This window comes from Hydractinia symbiolongicarpus, chromosome 14 (genome assembly GCF_029227915.1).
Source record: "Hydractinia symbiolongicarpus strain clone_291-10 chromosome 14, HSymV2.1, whole genome shotgun sequence".
Lineage (NCBI taxonomy): Eukaryota > Metazoa > Cnidaria > Hydrozoa > Anthoathecata > Hydractiniidae > Hydractinia > Hydractinia symbiolongicarpus.
This window is the reverse complement of record NC_079888.1, coordinates 4,377,798-4,397,010: the sequence shown is the minus strand read 5'-3', so window position 1 is coordinate 4,397,010 and position 19,213 is coordinate 4,377,798. Positions and strand designations below refer to the sequence as shown.

Genomic DNA, 19,213 nt, shown 5'->3' with positions numbered 1-19,213 from the left:
GAACAAGCAAAAATATTTGTAACGAAGTACCGAAGTACCATAATATTTTAACCCTATTCGGTCCGGGGTTTTTCGAACATACTATGACTGTGGGGGGGGGGCGGATTCCGCCCCCTCCCCTCAATAACTTTTCATAGGATTGTTCAAATTGAATTAAACTTGGCACACTTATAGTACGTCTTAAAAGGAACAAAATGGCGGTAAAAAATTTTTGCTTGTGTGAGCACATTTTCTGTGACGTCATCAGGAGCTTGAAAATTGTTAAAAATGCAACTATCTGCTTAAAATATAATTACTTTTGTTCTAGAGCGAATTTTTACATTCAGTTTGAAGTTTCCGAAAGCTAAACGAAACTTTTTTAACATATCTTTCGGTTTTTACATGGATCGGATAAAAAATTGCCAAAAATTGCCCGAAAATCCGTTTTTGTTCGATTTTCGGGTAAAATCCGACAAAATCGGGAAATCGGATTAGTCACGTGTCAAAAATATTCAAAATGATTCTTCTTGATGAAACAAAATTGTGTTGCAATTAGGAGTTATTAAAAAAAACCGTCAGGGGGGGCGGAGTCAGCCCCCCCCCCCCCCGGACCGAATAGGGTTAATGCGAAAGTCTAAATTTTATTCAAAAGGAAAGAGAAAACGAAACGAATTAAAATGAAGAAGACCTAATATTTGATTATCCATTTTATCGGTCTGTCTTTATATAATATATTTTTTAAGCCCTGCTAAAAATTAAATTGAAAACAGCAAAAATTTCTAAAAATCGACTTCTACGTTCAAGACAAAGCTAAATATTTCATAGTTCTTTTAACCTTATTTCTGTTGGGCCTTTTAGGGGTTGGGGGGGGCTGATTTGAACCCCCTTTGTAATTTCTACAATTGTTGTCCGTTGGACTTGAAACTTACCAAGTTTTATCCAGGTATAAATAAACTATTTAGTCACAAAAAAATTGATGACGTCGGCATTTTTGGTGATGACGTCATCATGTTTGGTGACATATAGAAAAAGGGCACTAAAAAGAAATCAATAATTGTACTATAATTCCGATGAATTTAGTAACAATAATAATAGAAACACAAAATAATATAACAATATAAAGTAAGTCACATAAAGCTTCTAAAAGCATGTCAAACATTCTTTAGTTTTACTCAACATTTTTATTTCAAAATTACAGATACAAGTTCGACATACACATAAGTACAAGCATAAATTTCTACAGTGGGATATATATATATACCTAAGTGTATCACGTACGTAGAATAAAATGGCAGGAGTAAGTATAAGACTATGCAGTCTCATCATCTCACACCTTACATAGCCGTCATTAAAAAGAGCGTCAAATAAAAATTGATAATTAAAAACTTAATAAAGTATTAAATGTTATGTCAAATAAAAGAAAGCGTTTAATTATCACAAGTAGTGTTGTTTCAGAAGGAGACTCGTTCGTTATTACTCCATAACAGCTGATTTCTTAGTGTAATTTTAAAATTTCTTGTAGATGGAATGCTTTTTATTTCATCATTTAGAAGCATGCTTTAGAGTTTTGGGCCTCGGTTTGATATTGAAAATTTTGTTACATTACATATGATTTTTGGCCGAAGGAAATTATTACCTGAAAATTTAGTTGGATATATATGTTGAACTTTCTCAAATAATGTAATGAATGCATTTGGTGCTAATAAATTTTCAATCTTATACATGAAAATAAGGACCTGAAAAATGTTTAGCTGACATACATTAAGAATACCCAGTTCTTTTAGCAGTGGTTTAGAATGGGAATATTTGTTCTGGCGTAACATAAAAAAAGTGCGGGCATAATTCCAAAAAAAATATTTTTTTGGAAAGTAAAGTTTAATAAAAATTAGGAAAAGTCACAAACTTTGAAGGTGTAACTATAAACACGTAAAAAGATTTTTACAAAAATTTAGGAGGGGGGGGGGGGGGGGGGTGGCTGAATCAATTTTAATTGATATCTTGGATTTAGATGCTGCAGAACGGGTGTGGTGCCTATTTTTATTGTAAAAAATAGTGCTTTTTGTATTACACTGTGCTGGTTGGTTTCCACTCAAAAGAAAAACGGATCGGACCAAAACAAGAAAAATACTTAAACTTGATTGGCTATCTGCTAATTATTCTTTTGTTTGTTTTTTTTTATCTTTTTTCTGACTCTGTCAGCAAGAATCTTCAAATGATTTCAACTTTGAGTTTGGATTAGAGCAGGTCGTAACGGAAAATATTATCAACCAATCAGATTTCAGAAGTCACAATTGTCAGTTTCGTTTTGGTATACAAAAATGCGAGACCTTTTATCGGTTCTTTCTTATGCCAATTTCAAGTCATATATGGATTCTGATCATCTTGTGAACAAATTTCCGATTTCAACTAAAAGAATAAGATTTCTGAAATTAGGCACTATTAATTCTCTAATTTAATGCGTTCTCTACATAGTGCTTATGCCCCTTTTCACCAAATTTTCCCTAAGTTGTAGGGCGACATTCTTTTCAGTAATTTATTATATTTTCCTTAAATATAAATGCGACTAAGGTCGGGTTTTACTCTAATTGGAGTGTGAACATTCTTTTACTTTTTCTTTTCTTTTTACAAACTTAGTTCTAAAAAAGGATCTTTGTCGTCTTCATCGTCCATGCGCTTGTTCGCGTTTTCCATACATTGTTCATAAAATGCATCACTTTGGACTTTGGATCTAAATTTACACGTTGTTGTAAATAATAAAATAACACAAGCCACTATGACAGAAGTAAATATGTACAACAACAAAACAAAAATCGATAAAAGAAAAGAGTGACAAGAAGTAAGAAAATAGAAAAATAAAAAACAATTGTTAATTGTTATTTTTACCCCATATTTTAGTGCGACTATGGTTGAATTTCGTCTCATTTCCAGCGCGAAATTAAATTTTCGAAACTACATAATTTATTTCCTCTTAATATTAGTGCGACCCTCCAAAAATAATTATCTTTTCGGTCGTATGAAATTAGCAAAATGACGTAACACATTGATAGATAATTAGATGCCATCAGTCTGTAAAGTGGACCGAACAAAATGACGGACATAGAAAACCGACATTTCGGATTGTCTGCTGCGCAGACATTCTTTTTAATTACTTCTTCGTAGATGGCTTGTTACGTACGAAGAAGTACATAGAATACTTTCACATTGTTAAGTAAATAACCAAGAAAAGAAATCGCAGTTTTTTTTGTTTGTGTTTTAAAGTACACATCATTTTTTGAACAAAAAAAACTACAGGCTTTGACCTAAAAAAATAAACATAAATCCAGTAACGCAAGGAACATATTTTGTATGTTTTCAACAGCACGATAATTATTTGGTATACTAAAATAGATAAAAAATATTAAAAGAAAATATGTCAGATTGGTGGAACACAAGCATTGAAAATCTAAGTTAAAAGATCTCGTAATGTTTGCTAATGGACTATGCAGGAAAAATATTTAGCTTTTAATATTTCTTGTGGAATTTCAGATTAAAAGTTTTTATATAAAGACAAACTTTGACTTAAGGCACTTGCTGTTAAAGCAAGAAGTTTTACAGGTTTACTCATTAAAATATTTTGTTGCTAGATGGTTCATATCTTATATTTAAATTTTATAGAGTTTTAGTGTGGCACTTGTAAGTGTATCTGAGGCGCATGTGAGATTATGCGAGACCGTTGAGAGTGTATGTTACACTCTTATGAGTTTTGCAAGGCGCTTCTAAGTTTATGTCAGACGCTTATGAGTTCATGTGTGGCGTTTGTAGTTTATGTGAGATGCTTAGGAGTTCATGCAAGGCCTTTAGGAGTTTATGTGACGTTCATAAGAAATTATGAAACGCGTTTATGAGGTTTTGTGAGACAGTGATGAGTTTATGTGAAGCATCAGGTTGAAATATTTGACGGTGTAATCGCATAGTTTAGCTTATCGTATTTTATTTCATTACCCAAAGGGGAGCTCAATAATAATGATCTAAAAAGTAGTTAGAATAATGTAGAGCATGTTAAATGGTGTAGGTATTAATTTTTAGAACTCCGACTTTAAGTAAGACAAATTGTCTGACTTTAGGCATGTTGAAAAATTGTATGGAATCTATAGATAATTATTCCTTGTCTCAACTATAGAAGAGTTTTAAGTTGCTTATTCATATGATACTGTTTGGAATGGTGTTATGAACTAAGCTAAAATTTTGTAAAGCCAACTGAACGTGGTGTCATGTTAAATAGTCTGTAAAGTTATAAACTTTATAAATAGAAATATATAACAGTTAGCGCTTTCCCGATTTTTCCACGTAAAATGATACTTTTAATTCTTTTAATTACAGCTGTATGATTAATTGCTTTTATTAATAGCTGTTTTGATAATGCATCCAGCAAAGCAAAAGTGAGTTTTGTGTGACAAAATGATAAAAACTCTAAACAGAATATTGTATTGTTTGTTTACGTATTTTTATTGTTGTTGGCTATGATTAATTTTTTATTAATTTTTTATTAAAAGTTTTATATTTATCACAAGACAGCCAACGAAATGAGGTGTTTGTTACTCTTTTTTGTGCTTCTACTCAATGCATGGCATGTAACAGGTGAGAGTTTCAAGTTCAACACTCTTCTTTATCATATTTCTGTATTAGTGATACCCTTATTTCTTTCAAAATGGATATTAGTTGCACGAAAAACGGCAGGCGAACATGTGAATTATTTCACAAGCTATTCTAGAGCAAAAGATTTCATATACTAAATATGAAAGAAATTTTTTCTCCAAAAAAAGAGAGTCTAATTTGTGAGTTTTTAGAAGTTATAGTTTCGACAGACATATGCTTCATCATTGACAGAAACCTGCTTTATTAAATCAATCATAGGTCTTTCATTTGTTTGACTATTTATTATTATTGCGAATACCAATCTCTATAATAATAGCCGTCGTCTGTCTGTCTCTGCGCAGACCCCAGCTGAGTTAGAGAATGATGTTACGGAAACACGAATATCAAATGCGATATATTTTTATCCACTTTGTGGCGACGGGTAAATAGAAAGGACGGGCGAACCCGTCGATTTCTCCACGGGCAACGACTTCTCTTTAATAATAGCCGTCGTCTGTCTGTCTGTGTGTCCGCGAAAGCCATGTCCAGTAACGGAAACACGAAATTTTTAAAATGCGCACCAATACCAAATGCGATATATTTCTGTCCACTTTGTTACCACGGGTAAATTTAAAGGACGGGCGAACCCGTGGATTTTTCCACGGGCTACCGACTAGTTTAGAATATTAGTGAAACACCAGATTTCATGTATTTAGGAGTGTGCCTGAGACAACTCAATACAAGATACATCAACCACTTCGATGCTTTTAAATTAAACGAAAAAGAATGCCGGAATAAATGTGACATCAGTCCTCTGTGCTTCGCAGCAACATGGACAGCAGGACAAGCAGCACATGATTATTACAACTGTTTCTTGCATCAAAGCAATTCTAAATCGCAAGATTTTGTAGGATTTATTGGATACATCTGTAAGGGTAAGAAAACAGAACAAACTCTAAGTATTTGGTTCCTATTTGATAGCAAATATGATACGCATAACAAAGTTTATTATTATTATTATTGTTATTGTTAAAATTATTTACCAAGGATAGCCTCTTCAGTTCCTATTCGTATTGCGTTTCAGGAGGGTCCTGCGAAGGGTGACCTAAGGTACTTAAAGCTCTCATTTGAGCTACGAAAGCCGTGCAAGCACAGGAATCGCTTAACTAGACAACTGCCTAAGATATCAAATCCTATTCTTATGCTGAGCGCTAAGCACACAGGATAGATTTACACCTTTATAGTCTCCGACGTGACTCGGCCGGGTTGGAACCCGCGCACTGGAAGCGAACGCTCTACCATATGGCTACCAGCCTGTATTATGGCGGAGAGAATGATAACAGATATCTTAAATTATATTTAAGCATAACTTTATGCAATTTTTGAGGGTGTCAAAGCTACCAAATAAGTACAATAAGGCTTTGTCGCTTGCATAATATGAAAACGTATCAGTAAAAACTTATTTTCTGCTATCATAATAAGGTTGTATACATTTTAACCTAAAAAAGAAAGTTCTAGGTTCTCCAATTCTGTCATTTCTGAATCTGCTGATGTCGCAGTTTTCTTTTATTATTCAAATCAACATAAGGTCAAAAACCCCGAAGTAGAGCACTTTCTTCCCTTCATTTGTAATGTAAAAGGAGTTACTTAAGCATTAATTAACTTAAGGTAATCCGTTTAAAACAGGCTGTTGTTGTACGATTAAGTTTATTCCAGTTCTTGTCAAAAATTTTAAACGCGGAAAATCATCTGACTAATACAGAAATGTGTGTACTATGATTTTACAACGATTATATCTCGTGGAAGGTTCTTGACAAGATAAAATTAATAACGATAAATCTAGGGTTTTGTATTACGTACGTGAAACGGATTTATGATGCAAAAACAATAATATGAAAGAACTCAACATTTTTATTATTTCATAAAAAATGCTAGCAGTTATTCTTTTTTATTTATTTCGTGTAGTACACATTGTGTATGCACAAGAGGTAAATCCAGTTCGAACTTAATTGTGCTTAGCAAAACCTATGTTAATTCTTAGCTTAAGCAAAATTTGGATATGCTAACAATTTTTCTTTTTCGTGCAAAACTACCGTAAAGCCTTTTAGCAGACACCCTTTATAGTAGATACCTCTCTACAACGCACACTTCTCTTAGGAATAGATTGAAATGATGTCGACAGTTTATAGTATACACCTCTTTATACCACACGCCGTTTTAAACCTTAATAAAATAATACCTAAAACGAACTCTATAGCGACGTCGCCAAACACAGGGACAAATAAATCAATTTTTGTGAGAAATTCATCTTTATTTTGCTTAACCCACTATACCTGGATCCTCTTTGACTTTTTGTAAGTTTTGTTGGGCTTGTGATTGGGTGATAGATTTGTGAATATTCCCAACTGTTATTGGTGATTGCCATGTGACGGAAAATTTTTGAAAAGATTTGGTGATTTGCAGGGGTACGGCGAAAAAAAAAAATTTTGCATTTTTGTAAGTTGTGGTGTTACTTATATAATTATGTATTACGTGCATGTTGGTTACGATGTGGCTAGCAAAGTGTTGCTACGGAGATATAAAAACCTAGGTAATAACATTGATACAAGCCAGATAGTAATTTAATTTTATTCAATTTTCCAGGTTATAAGAGGAGCGTTTATTAGAGGAAGGTGCTTATTTTAAAATAAATTTTTAAACAACACTTACAAAATCGTCTTCTTCTTTACCTATATCAGGAGGATTAAACGAGGCTTTTGCTTCTTCAATGTCCGAATCTGTAGGGTCATCGAAAGGATTATTTTCGAGGAGCAACATCGTCTGAGTTCTTATGTGTTAGATAAACAGTTAAAGAAACGAGAAGAATAATATAAAACACTGGGACTTTTTGCCAGACGAAGAATTTATTCAGAAAGTTTCCTGTACTCTCTTTAAAAAAGGAAAAATGATTTGCGTAAAGCAACAATGAAATAAAATCACTTTTCTTCTCGTTTGAGAATTTACAGTATTGTAAAATAGAGAAAATTGTGTTTTTTAGTGTCACGTCATTTCTGATCACTATGACGTCATCAATTTAATTTCTTAACTAGAGTGGATGGAATCTTAACCTGCCAAGATTCATCTTTCAAGATAAGTAGATAGGGATATATAACCCACAGAAACTTTAGCCCATTCCCTCCAAGCTTTCACAGACCAAAAATCCCAGATGTAATGATGTCAGACAGCGTGTTCAAATTATTGAATTGGCTGCGTGAAAACAAAGCAAAAGATCTCCATTTTTTTCAAGTTTTTCAGTCTGTTTAATGGTTTTTAATGAAAGATAATTACAATACGTATTGTCTTTACTCTATTGACATATTTTACGGTCCATCCTCTGTCACCTAACACCCTAAAGCAACATAAGCAAGTTTGTGAAGAATATTTAAATGGCATTCACCTCATTGTGGCAGACACCTTTTTGTGCCACAGAGGCTACACTGTAAATTTTAACTAAACATGTTTTGTACATACCAATGATCTTTCGAAGAAAATGTTACCTACAGCAAAAATGTGACCAGTCTGACGTAATATGCTTACTTATTTCTGGGTTCGCATAATTATAATATGCTCCATTTTTCGGGAATTTATAGCCTTATTATGCCTATAACTTGTGTGGTAAGACACAATGTGTATACCCTTTTTTATCGAAACAATTTTATAAGAACGATAAGGCTGAAAAATAAGAACAAAATAAGAATAACAGCAAGATTGGAATTTTACTGATCCTCTCGTCCTTTCTGTGAAACATGAAAAATACATCTTTCAAGGCAGAAATATTGTCACAAACAATTTTCTGAATATCTGTAAACTTATATTCAGGCAAATTGGATCAGCAATATCTTTTATGTACTATAAAAAAAACTCGAGCTTTAAAACGATAAAAGAACTTGTCATGTAAAAAAGAACAGAGGATGCCAAGTTTTTTTTATAACAAATGCAGCATATAAGCATTAGAACTTTATGCTTCTAGTTTAATACACACATTGTTTGTACCTCTGCTTTCTAAAAATTCAAACATTATTCGAGCTAAGAACATAAATTGAGTTAGGAGCCAGTTAAGAATCTTAATTGAATTAAAAACCCTCCTCCTTTCGTGTAGTGTGTTTATACTTCCTTTTTTTAAGTACATCGTTTCGGTAAGGAATTACAACATTTGCATTTAGCTCGTTGTCAGAAAGATGGACAGAAATTTACCAGCCAGATATATCAAATGACACGGACCTGCAAAGAAAAATGCACGTGTACGCTTAATGGAGATGTGTTATGTGAAAAATGTATACTGTCCAACATCAATCGCGAATTGTATCGCTCCTGAGGTTAAAATCTTATATAACGCACCAATAAGCTCTATATGCAGTTGCCCAAAACAAGTTTGTGTTATACCAGGTAAAAATATATTAGCTTCTGAAACAAAGCATCCTTTTTGTAAAAGGGGAATAAAAGTTGCAATTATTCCTTCAACGCGTAGTCATTACAAACTGAAACCTGAAACTTTAAAAACTAAACAAATCGGGACCATAAGTTAAAACAACTCAGTGCTTCTATTTCAATATTTTCAGGAAATGTTTCCATTGAAGCTGTCAAGAAACAGAGTGTTGTTTTAACTTGTTCAATTTTAAGAATGCCTTGGACATTCAATGGTAAAAATATTAAGCATAGCGATAAGTATATCATCAATGAAACCAGCTTAACGATAAGCAACGTAGCTTCATCGGATGATGGCACATATTCTTGTTATGATGGCAAATTGTACATTTTAAAAGCTATTACAGGTACTGTATGTTTACCTTACTTTCATTTATTACTTATTACTCGTTTGTGTCTCGTGCTTAAACTATTTTTGTCATTATTTATTTGAATGTTCAGGCAATCTCTGTAATAAACCTCCAGTTAATAATATCATTGTCTGCGTTAGTAATCCAAAAGGATTTAACTTCTAGTAATTAAAGAAGTTTTATCCCAATGTATCGTGGCTGATTTGGACGAACTGGATTCTAGTTCAAAACTCGCGGTAAAACTCGAGGCACAACTCGCGGCTGCCAGTTATGTCAAGTCTGGTCCTGGTATCAACGCATGAGTGGCAGCGAATGTCTCGCCACGGGTAATAAATTCACTTTTAATCAATGAATTTTGGTAATACTGGCGGGTAAACAAGGGGTGGCTGCGCCTTTTACAACCAATTATACCAAATCATAACTGGCGCATATATCTGGCGGCCGTGACTTATACGTAGCGGCCAAATGTTATAACTTGCGGCCGCGTCTTATAACTAGCGGCCGCGACTTATTTTTTTTTTTTTGCAAAAAATGCATAGAATGATCTCCAACCATCATATTGTGCTTCATTTTTACATGCAAAACGTTGCATTTTGTACTGTACACAATACGCCTAATGTATTTCTTCCTTCAACACACCAACGCACATTGCAAGATTTGTTTATTATTACCACGGTATGCATCCTAAACCCAAATACAACTACACGTGTTCCATTATTTCTACACATAATAGAAAAAATATTAGTATGTCTCAGCTGAAAGCTATCTGCAAGAAGAAAGGAAAGCAGAAAAAGAAATGTATCAGATGTCATCTTAAAAGGAATTATTGAAAATGAACTGCAAGCATCATCATTAAGTTGGACACTGCCAAATGCCTGAAAATGTGTGTGTAAAATATGGTATTTGTGTGTCTAAAGAAGATGTTCGGAAGGTTATTAAAGAAGTTGACCTAGAAGTTCGAAAAAGTTTTCTCATCAAACGCGAAATGTATTGGTCTCTTGCCCCGGCGATGTATATTATTGTAATGGAAATGATAAGTTAAAAAGATGGCGATTCTGTATTCATGGATGCGTAGATGGTTTCAGAAGGAAATGTCTATGACTTGTTGTTGCATCTTCTAATAATGATCCACTTATAATTGCTAACTGTTATCTGCAGTGCATTACCGGTATAAGTTTTGACCGCAATTTTTGCGAATTGAAAAGGTTGAGAAAACATATACTGTGAAGATTTGAAAGTTTTTCTCACCAGCCTGTCTGATAGTCATCTGTACACAAACTCGACTAGGAATCAACAAATTGAAATTTATTAGTCGCGCCTTGAAAAGTACGCATCAAGAATGTCTCTGATTTGTTTTTATGCCAATAATACAAAAAGAGTTACATGAATTTGCGCAAACATCTGCTAATACACCCGGAGGAACACACGATATACTTTTTCATGTTTCTGAAACAGTTGGCTTTGAAAAAAAAGGCGTTACCATCGCTGAAAATGACTTGCATATTGCTAGCAACTTATTAGGTATTAAACATCACCCTATTCATTGCAGCACAAACTTTTAATTTGCTATGTCTATATGCACAACATAAAAGTTGCAGAAGACGCGGAAGACGGATTAGATATTAGATATGTACATTGCGGGGACTTACTATCACGGATTTATTATTTGACACGTTTTTTTAATGTTTTGAACGGGTTTAAAATATAATATGAACATTTTTTTCAACAAAATGTGATGTATTTAAAGATCGTGTATGCCATGAAAAAACAAAAAACTGTCACTAACACCTTATTAGAAGTCTGTTGAGCAGAAAAAGTTGTTTAAGGGAATGAAAAAGAACATTGCAAATAACGAATAATAGCCGATATCAGTTTTAATTTCATTTCTCTACTAAATAATCTAGACGACACACCTGCCTTACTTTCGCTTTCTCAGTATGTAGCTTGCTAGCGTTTTCTGGATGAAATAAATTGGAAACATATACAATTATTTGATACATTTTCAATCAACTCTTCTTGTAATGTTATATCAGCGCACATTTTTATTTTTTTTTTAAATATGTCTAACTAACAACACCAACTTCATTCGACAACAGTTTGTTTGTTTTACATTTTAGCTAGATTCGAATTATATTCCTATTCAAATTCGAAAGATTTTCTATAAAAGGAAGCAACCTCGGTCCCAGAACACAAAAAATGAAAAATATAGAAGAACATATAAGCTTTAAGCTAACCGTATTGATGAGTAAGCATTGGCATGCCTTGTTCGAAATAACTCTTTGCCATGATTACTTTAAAAAAGAGACAAGCCTTTTCGCTTTGGTTTTCTTTTTCAGTTGATGAACAACTTGTTTCCGTGACATACGGCGTGCACATAGTAAACCGGGGGTAAAATTAAATTGTTCTATCTATAAAAAAAAGAAAACAAATAAAAACATTGAAAACTAAAAATATATAGTTTTAATAAAGTAAAAAAAAATGTTAAAAATAATAAAAAAAAAGAATTAAATGTTTAAATAGTAACCCCCTGATTTGTGGTTTTTTTTAACTTAGTAAATTTTAGCGTAACGCCACGTCGTAAGAAAATGACCCGTGCTTTGCGTGTTGTGGACTCACGTAGTTACTCACACAAGCGAATTATAATATAGGACTAGGTCGCGGTACGAGGTCAGATTGTTAAAAAATTGGTCAAATAAGGACGAGGATAAGAAGAAAAATAAAATTATTTTGATAATATCTCAGATGTAATCCGAAATCTTAATGAGGCATGATTAACGAAGCTTTACTTTAAATGCCAATTTAGTGCATTTTGAGAAACGTCGTCATTTTCGCGCTTGTGTTAGGTTATATTGCCTTCATCGCGAAAATTGCTCAGACCCTGGGCTTCTTTTTTAATCTTCTTCTGAACAGGGACGTCTTTTTTATAAAAAAATTATATATATAAGTTGCAATTAACAAAAAAAAAACACATTAAAAGAACATTTTTATGATTAGGACTGATTTATACTGTGTGATTCATAAAACTAGCTGATTGGGTTCATCGTCCCGGTTTTTAACACTGTGCACACGGAAATGCTGCTGTGTGAGGATACATGAAAATTTAATGTGTCGATTTTGTTTCATGAATTTCCTCGTGGTTGAATACACACATATATATACATATATATACATATATATTAATAATTATTAATGAGCATTTAATGTTCCAACTTTTATGAATTGATTCGGTTTCATATGCGTATGTATATTTTAATCTAGCGGTGAAAAACACTTATAATAATTTTATCTTGATAACACCGTTTTTGAGCAATGGCAGCTAAAGTTTATCAGGAAAGAGAATGTGACGATAAGTGTAACGTTATCACGTTGGTTGTTACAATATTTGTCATTACATTCATAATGAAAATTTATTACGACTTAATGTTGATTTCCTCCACACCGATTCATGGCGGTATCGTAATCACGCGGACATTAACTACATATCAACGACCGTATTACAGCATGGGCTTCCACAACAACAAAATAGCGCTCGGAAGATTAACGAAATTTGTTTCCATTTCAAAATTTTACGAACAAGCTGTTTCGATAACATTTACTGAGAATAGCTTGGAAAGTGAATTAAAAAGAACTTTGGATAAGTACGAATTCAGGTACACGCCCATCATTAATAAAGACAATTTGAGAGGAAAAATTTAACGAAACCTTAAAAACATTTTTTTTTTGCAACGATGTTATGATATGAATGTTGATTTCAGATAATTTGTTAGGAAGAATAACGTCCAGCTTCACCCATCATATAATTGCCGTTTCACGAAAGAACATTTTGATGTTAACAAACAAAACAAAACAAAAAATTTGCAGAAAATAATTTCGTCTTTGTTTTCCGTTTATTCTCGGCCCCAATACTCTTGAAGATAAAACATCACAAAGAGCTCTGGGGGCGAGGTTGTTTTTCGTTTACATAAATTCATTCAAATCGGGAAGCATAAGTCTTGCTCAATTCGACACTAGCTACAGAAAACAGAATGTTGGTGCCAATCATCCAACTTCTTTTAGATTAGGACAACACGAATGGTTTCTTTGTAGGGTCTATTCCTCGAAATGGCGATCTAGCACTAATCTTTCAAATAATTTTGAAAGAAACTCTAAAACTTTTCCTCAAAATAACTTTTTATTTCATTTTTTTATATTTTGTATATTTAACAAGAGAATAGCCCAGACTCGTATAATACTTAAGTCTGTTGTGTAAAGATTCTGGTAGGGACGTTTACGACAAGCACCATTATGATTTTTCTGGTTCACGAGAAAGCAGTTCTAAAAGAAAAGAAAAGAGGCTGTAAGTTAAAAAGTATATTTCAAAATACTTCTGTCCTTTGCAAATTTTGTATTCTTTAATTCGATATTTGCTATTATTATTAATAGTCGATAAGGGCCGTGGAAAAATCCACTTAGGCAGAAGAACAATAGGAAAGATCTGTCATTTAAATTTTGATGAGATCAGCAAATATTTCAGTATATTGAATACTGCCCTTTATCAAAATTAAACTTAAAATTCAAAATAGAGTATTTCCAAAAAAGTTCTTAAAATCTTACACGTCTAATGTCAAACTGCATGAAATCTTTCCAAGAAAACCTTACACAAAATATAAAAATCAACATCTTGCAAGGTGTAAAATCTAGCTGATAGAAAGAGACAGCATCGAGAGTCACAACATTGACTACAACAACACCAACAATTTTAACACCGACAATAATAATAAAGACAGAAATACACATCTCAAATATTTACCTCTTATTAAGTGATGTGTCGAAAAAAGGCTTGCAACAGTGAGCACAAATCAATTGAAATAAATTCTTTATGCATTTTAAACATCTTACTTTCTTCAAAAACTTTGACAAAAGCTTACTCAAAAATACATAGTTTTAAACCTTGGAAAAATCATTTGTTCGGTTCTATACCATCCTGTCCCCCAAAAATATACAAAAAATGTAAAAATTAACCGGTTAACAACACAATTTTTTATAGTATAATGATCCATACTGCCCTTTACCATTTTAAATCTAAATATCAAAAAAGCAATGAGCAAGGAGAAAAAAATGGTATCAACAAAGATCATTATTTTTCGAAACATTGAATATACACAAAAATGTAACACAGATCGGTTTTCTAAATCAACAAATATTAGTTCATTTAGCACGTTGTATGTTGCTATTACCCATAAGTCTTTCACAAAATGGCTATAAAACACAACAAATTATAGAAAAAGTCAGTCATTTTCCTCGTCCATTAGATTATGTACAAAATATAAAAAACAAAAACAGTTTCAGTAATGCACTTATTCCTACAAAATTGTGTAAGAGTATCAACAACAAAAAAAAGTGAAACCAAAGGATTTTCTTCTAGCGAAAATGAAATCATAAAAATATAAAAAGACATCAGCTTACACAACAGCATGAAATGAAGTCCAATTCTACAAAATTCTACAAAAATTTGTTCTTTCAGTATATATTGCATGTGGTCTATTAAAGCTTACACAAAATTTCAAATAACAGCACTTTGCAACACAAAAAATATAAACAGACAACCATACCGTCCTCTCATAAAGTTTTTCAACTCAAGCCATAAACCCACGTAAATTTCCAATCAAATGTATTTTACATGTAGGTGCTGATAAAGGTTTAACGGGATGTCAGAAATAAAACAATAAAAATGACTTAATACACACACCTTAAATTCTACAAAATTTGTTTCACTCTTCACATTGCATTTGGTCCAATTACGTTTGCAGGAAACGTGAAAAAAATTGTACTGTATGGACATAAAAATGCATCACGCTATATATCCTAAAAGTTCAAGAAGTCTTTGAAAGATATTTTTTATTTATTCAATTTTAAACAATCTTTATTAAACAGGAAAGTATTTCAATATTTACAACATTGCTATTAATAACATCCTGTTAAAATATGAGAAATTTAAAAAAGTATTAAAAAATAAAATAAAAAGATAATAATTCACAGCTATAGTAGAAATTATGTATCCCAAACGGAACATGACATTGAAACAATGTCCATACAATACGTTGTATAGACGTCAGAAATAGGATGATGGCAGGAACACTGCATGAACGATGTTTCAACGTATACTGGTTGGGAATAAAAGAGAAAGTATAGTGGATATTAAGACTTCTCAAAGAACTTGGAAAACTTAATCTAGATGAAATTAGAAGATAAAAAGTACTTGTTCAATTATAAATAAAAACTTTCTTTTTAAAATCATTAAAATTTTCTGATTCCGAATTTCAATCGCAAGTTCATTATAGTGTTTGGCATCCATACAGAAAAAACCTGACTTCGCATACTGCAATTTGGTTGATGGAATTTTCAGCATGAAACTATTACTTCTTGTTTCCCGATTGTGGGAAATAATGTTAAATAAGTCATTGAAATTTTCACAAACTTTATTTTTTAAGCACTTTCGAACAAGTAAAATAGAACGCTTTTTAATCTCATTCGCGACTGGTGTTTGATTCGTCCCGGTTAACTTGATCACCAGTTTGTCAATAGATTAAAGTTTCTGCAACTATGTTTGACCCAAATTGAGAATTACGTACAAATAAAGGTAACACAGGGTAAAATCAAGATCTTATTCATTGTTGGTTTGTCGAGATAATTGCGCAAAGATAAAAGCGTACGTAATTTTGACATAGTTTTCTTGTACATTTTGTCAAAGTTGGTGGACATTGATAGGGAACTATCCAAGATTGATTGTAGCTAGCCTGGTACATCATAATCCGTGTTTAAAAAAGAAGAGGAGTTTGGCTACTAAGGGAGCTAAAAGAGAAATAACAACATAACTCATAGGTTAGGGCTATGGGATGAAGCCTTGAAGCTAACATTAGCTAGTTAACAGTAGCTAAGACACTTAGTTATATATACTTGAACTGGGGAGATTTAGCTAGGTCTATAGCTAGCTATTTATGCTTAGTAAACACATACAAAGAGAAACAATAGTAATGTAAAAATGATAACATCACAGTAAGTTCAACAAACCAAAGTTCCGCTTGGCCAGCAAATTTGCTTATTAGCCAGCTAACAGCGTTATGTAGTACTTTGAATTTTAGGACAAATACATTAGCACTAGGGGACACATTAATTATGCAAAAAAAATGTAAACAAATAGGCTAGCTAGCTTTTTTAAAAAAAACGCGGTAAAATATAAAATTTTAAGAATTTGAAGCTTTTAAGTGACATTTTCCTGCGAAATTCAAATCTTCTGGACAACTTAAAGTGTGCTGCATAAAAGTAGCCACATAAAAACCGAACGTCTAAAAATATCAAAGCTCTTGCTATTTGTGAATTCAAATTCACTTTAAACTCTAGCCTTTATTTTCTACTTCTAACTTTACTTTACCACTTTTAGCTTTATCCTCCACTTCCGAAGTAAATTATCGTAGCTTCCAAAATTCACTCTTGTACTTCTGATTTTTCACTTGGACTTTTTTTCTTTCTCAAAAATAACTTTTTGCACTCTTCTCAAGCTGATGGGATCGTTTTTTTCTTGTCGTCTTTGTGTCGAGGGTAACCATTTTCCAAAATTAAACCGTTAAATTTATTTTAGCGAATCAATTTGCGTTAATTTGATCAAGTGATGTAAACAAACAAAACGCACGACAAAGAAAACGCACTTTTTCGGCAACTTTAAAAGAAAAATTTCGGCGACTTGAAAAAGAATGAACACAGCCACTATGACTGTCACACACACTTGTATTATTTTAGAACATAAAAGGTATTTTGTGTAAAAGCTGGTTGAAACTAAGCACTAAAATAGAACAAAAGGTACTTCGACCTATTTTCTATGAAAGTAAAAATAAAAACATTTCATCAACAACCCCTTACCAGAGGTATGTATCAGTGGAATAAATTAGCATAAAAATGTTAACAAAATATTAAAAACTGTATAGCAGACATAGTATACACTATTAATATGATTAACTCATATTTCACCAAAACAACCACAAAAACTCAATGGCCTCTTTATTGCAGTTGCAATATTTTTCAATGGTAACTACCATTTCCAATAACTTGGCATCTGTGACACCAGCAGCAACATTGACATAAGTTTTGTAACAAACGAATAATGAAGGCACTATATATTTCAAATTTCTTGATTGTAGAAAGTCGTGTATCTCTCTTGTAGCTCTCTCACTAAACGTTACAAGCCTAATTTCAAACAAAATCGGAAGTGTAGCTACCTTGTTGTAGTTAGATTGAAGATCTTGATTGAGTATCACAATCTGGCAAAATATTTTAAAATCGCGGTCGCATGTTGTAATTTCGAGGCCGCTAGTTATAAATCGCAACCGCGTGTTTTATAAGTTGCGGCTGCGACTTACATACACATAAGTTGCGCCCGTACTTAATGGTTCATAAGCCGCGGCCGTGAGTTTTAAGTCACGGCTGCGTCTTTATGCCATACAATTTGCTGACCCACTACGTGACATACACATTCCACAGACCAGATGCACACTGCTTCTGTTGGTGAAACTGGCGGGTGCGGCTTATATTTGTAACAAGCAGCCGCGAGTTTTCCCGAGAGTTTTGAACTAGAATTAAGTTCGTCCAAATCAGCCACTGTACCAATAACTTCTTAGCTGGTTATATAATATATTTCTTTTTAACTTGCAACAAAGCATATACTTAATTTGTATTTTTATCGTTTAGATAATTCATTGTCTCTTGATAAAAAAGGAAAAGGAACAGAAAGCAAAAACAATTTTAAAATCGTTTACATAGTGGTGCCAACATTGGTCAGCATTTTGATTGCAATATCAGTTATATTGTGCTTTGTCAAGTACAGACATAGTCAAAAGAAAGAGAGGAAGGGAGCTTGGAATAATAGCAATGCACTACTCAAAACAAAGGAAGCTGCCTACAGCGAGCTGACAGGTGAAGGCAAAAGGGGTGAATATCTAAAGCTAAATGCCAATACTTTAACACGACCGGAAGATACATCTCAATTACAGGGATTGTGCGCTTACGAGGTATCCCCATACTTAGTACAAGATCAGGCCCAATCGGAAGCGTCGTTTACTAAGAAAAGACAAAAACAAAATAATTCCTCTATTCAGTTTAACGCAAAGCAGTCAGAGGATTACATAACAGAGCAATATCTTGATATGCCTCCTTACGTTGGTGCAGATGAGAGTATAAGCAAGGATAAATTTAAAGGATATGAAGTATCTCCTGATCTGGTATAAGAAAACAAAAATTCTTAATAATGCGTATTATGTCTAAATAATGGAGTGTCAAAAACCTGTTTAAATCTCTAGAAAATTTATTGGAGTAATAAAAATAAATATTCGACAAATTCACAGAAAGTTAACATTCAATGCAATACCATAGATTTCACGATTTGTGTGTATGGGCTGACTTCACTGCTTCTTCGGAGTATTATGCGAAAATAAAAATAACGGAACACAGCAAAGAAAAAAACTTTTAATAATAATTTTATATAGGATAAAAAAATACGTCTTGATGCAAGTTTGCATCAGTGTATTGGATTGAATTGTAATGTGGTTGAGCCTAGGAACCAAAAATATCGGCGAGACAAAATTGCTGCTAAAAAGGCCGCCCAAAATATGTCTACCGTAATTCTGAATTTCGCCAAACTTTCTTCTGGCGAAAATTTCTTATTTCTTTATTTTTTTTGTATTTTCCTAATATCAATGTCGAAATTTTTTATCCTTGAAATTTTATTGATCACCTCTGATTCTTCCATGCATTGCTGGAATCTATATATTTCATGG

At 32.8% G+C, this 19,213-nt stretch overlaps 1 protein-coding gene across 1 annotated transcript; it reads left to right on the top strand.

The window, feature by feature from the left end:
* Positions 1-2,568: 2,568 nt before the first annotated feature.
* On the top strand, positions 2,569-19,213 carry LOC130625749 (uncharacterized). Its single transcript, XM_057440851.1, has 5 exons — positions 2,569-4,596; positions 5,310-5,528; positions 8,796-9,018; positions 9,192-9,404; positions 18,129-19,213. Exons 3-5 carry the CDS (start codon positions 8,883-8,885, stop codon positions 18,662-18,664), a joined length of 885 nt encoding a protein of 294 aa, XP_057296834.1. The 5' UTR covers positions 2,569-4,596; positions 5,310-5,528; positions 8,796-8,882; the 3' UTR covers positions 18,665-19,213.

Bases quoted from the DNA above. Each gene is read 5' to 3' on its own strand.
- LOC130625749 (XM_057440851.1), top strand. From the start codon at position 8,883: ATGGAGATGTGTTATGTGAAAAATGTATACTGTCCAACATCAATCGCG. The intron at 9,019-9,191 runs GTAAAAATATAT...CAATATTTTCAG, and splicing joins ACAAGTTTGTGTTATACCAG to GAAATGTTTCCATTGAAGCT. The intron at 9,405-18,128 runs GTACTGTATGTT...TTTATCGTTTAG, and splicing joins CATTTTAAAAGCTATTACAG to ATAATTCATTGTCTCTTGAT.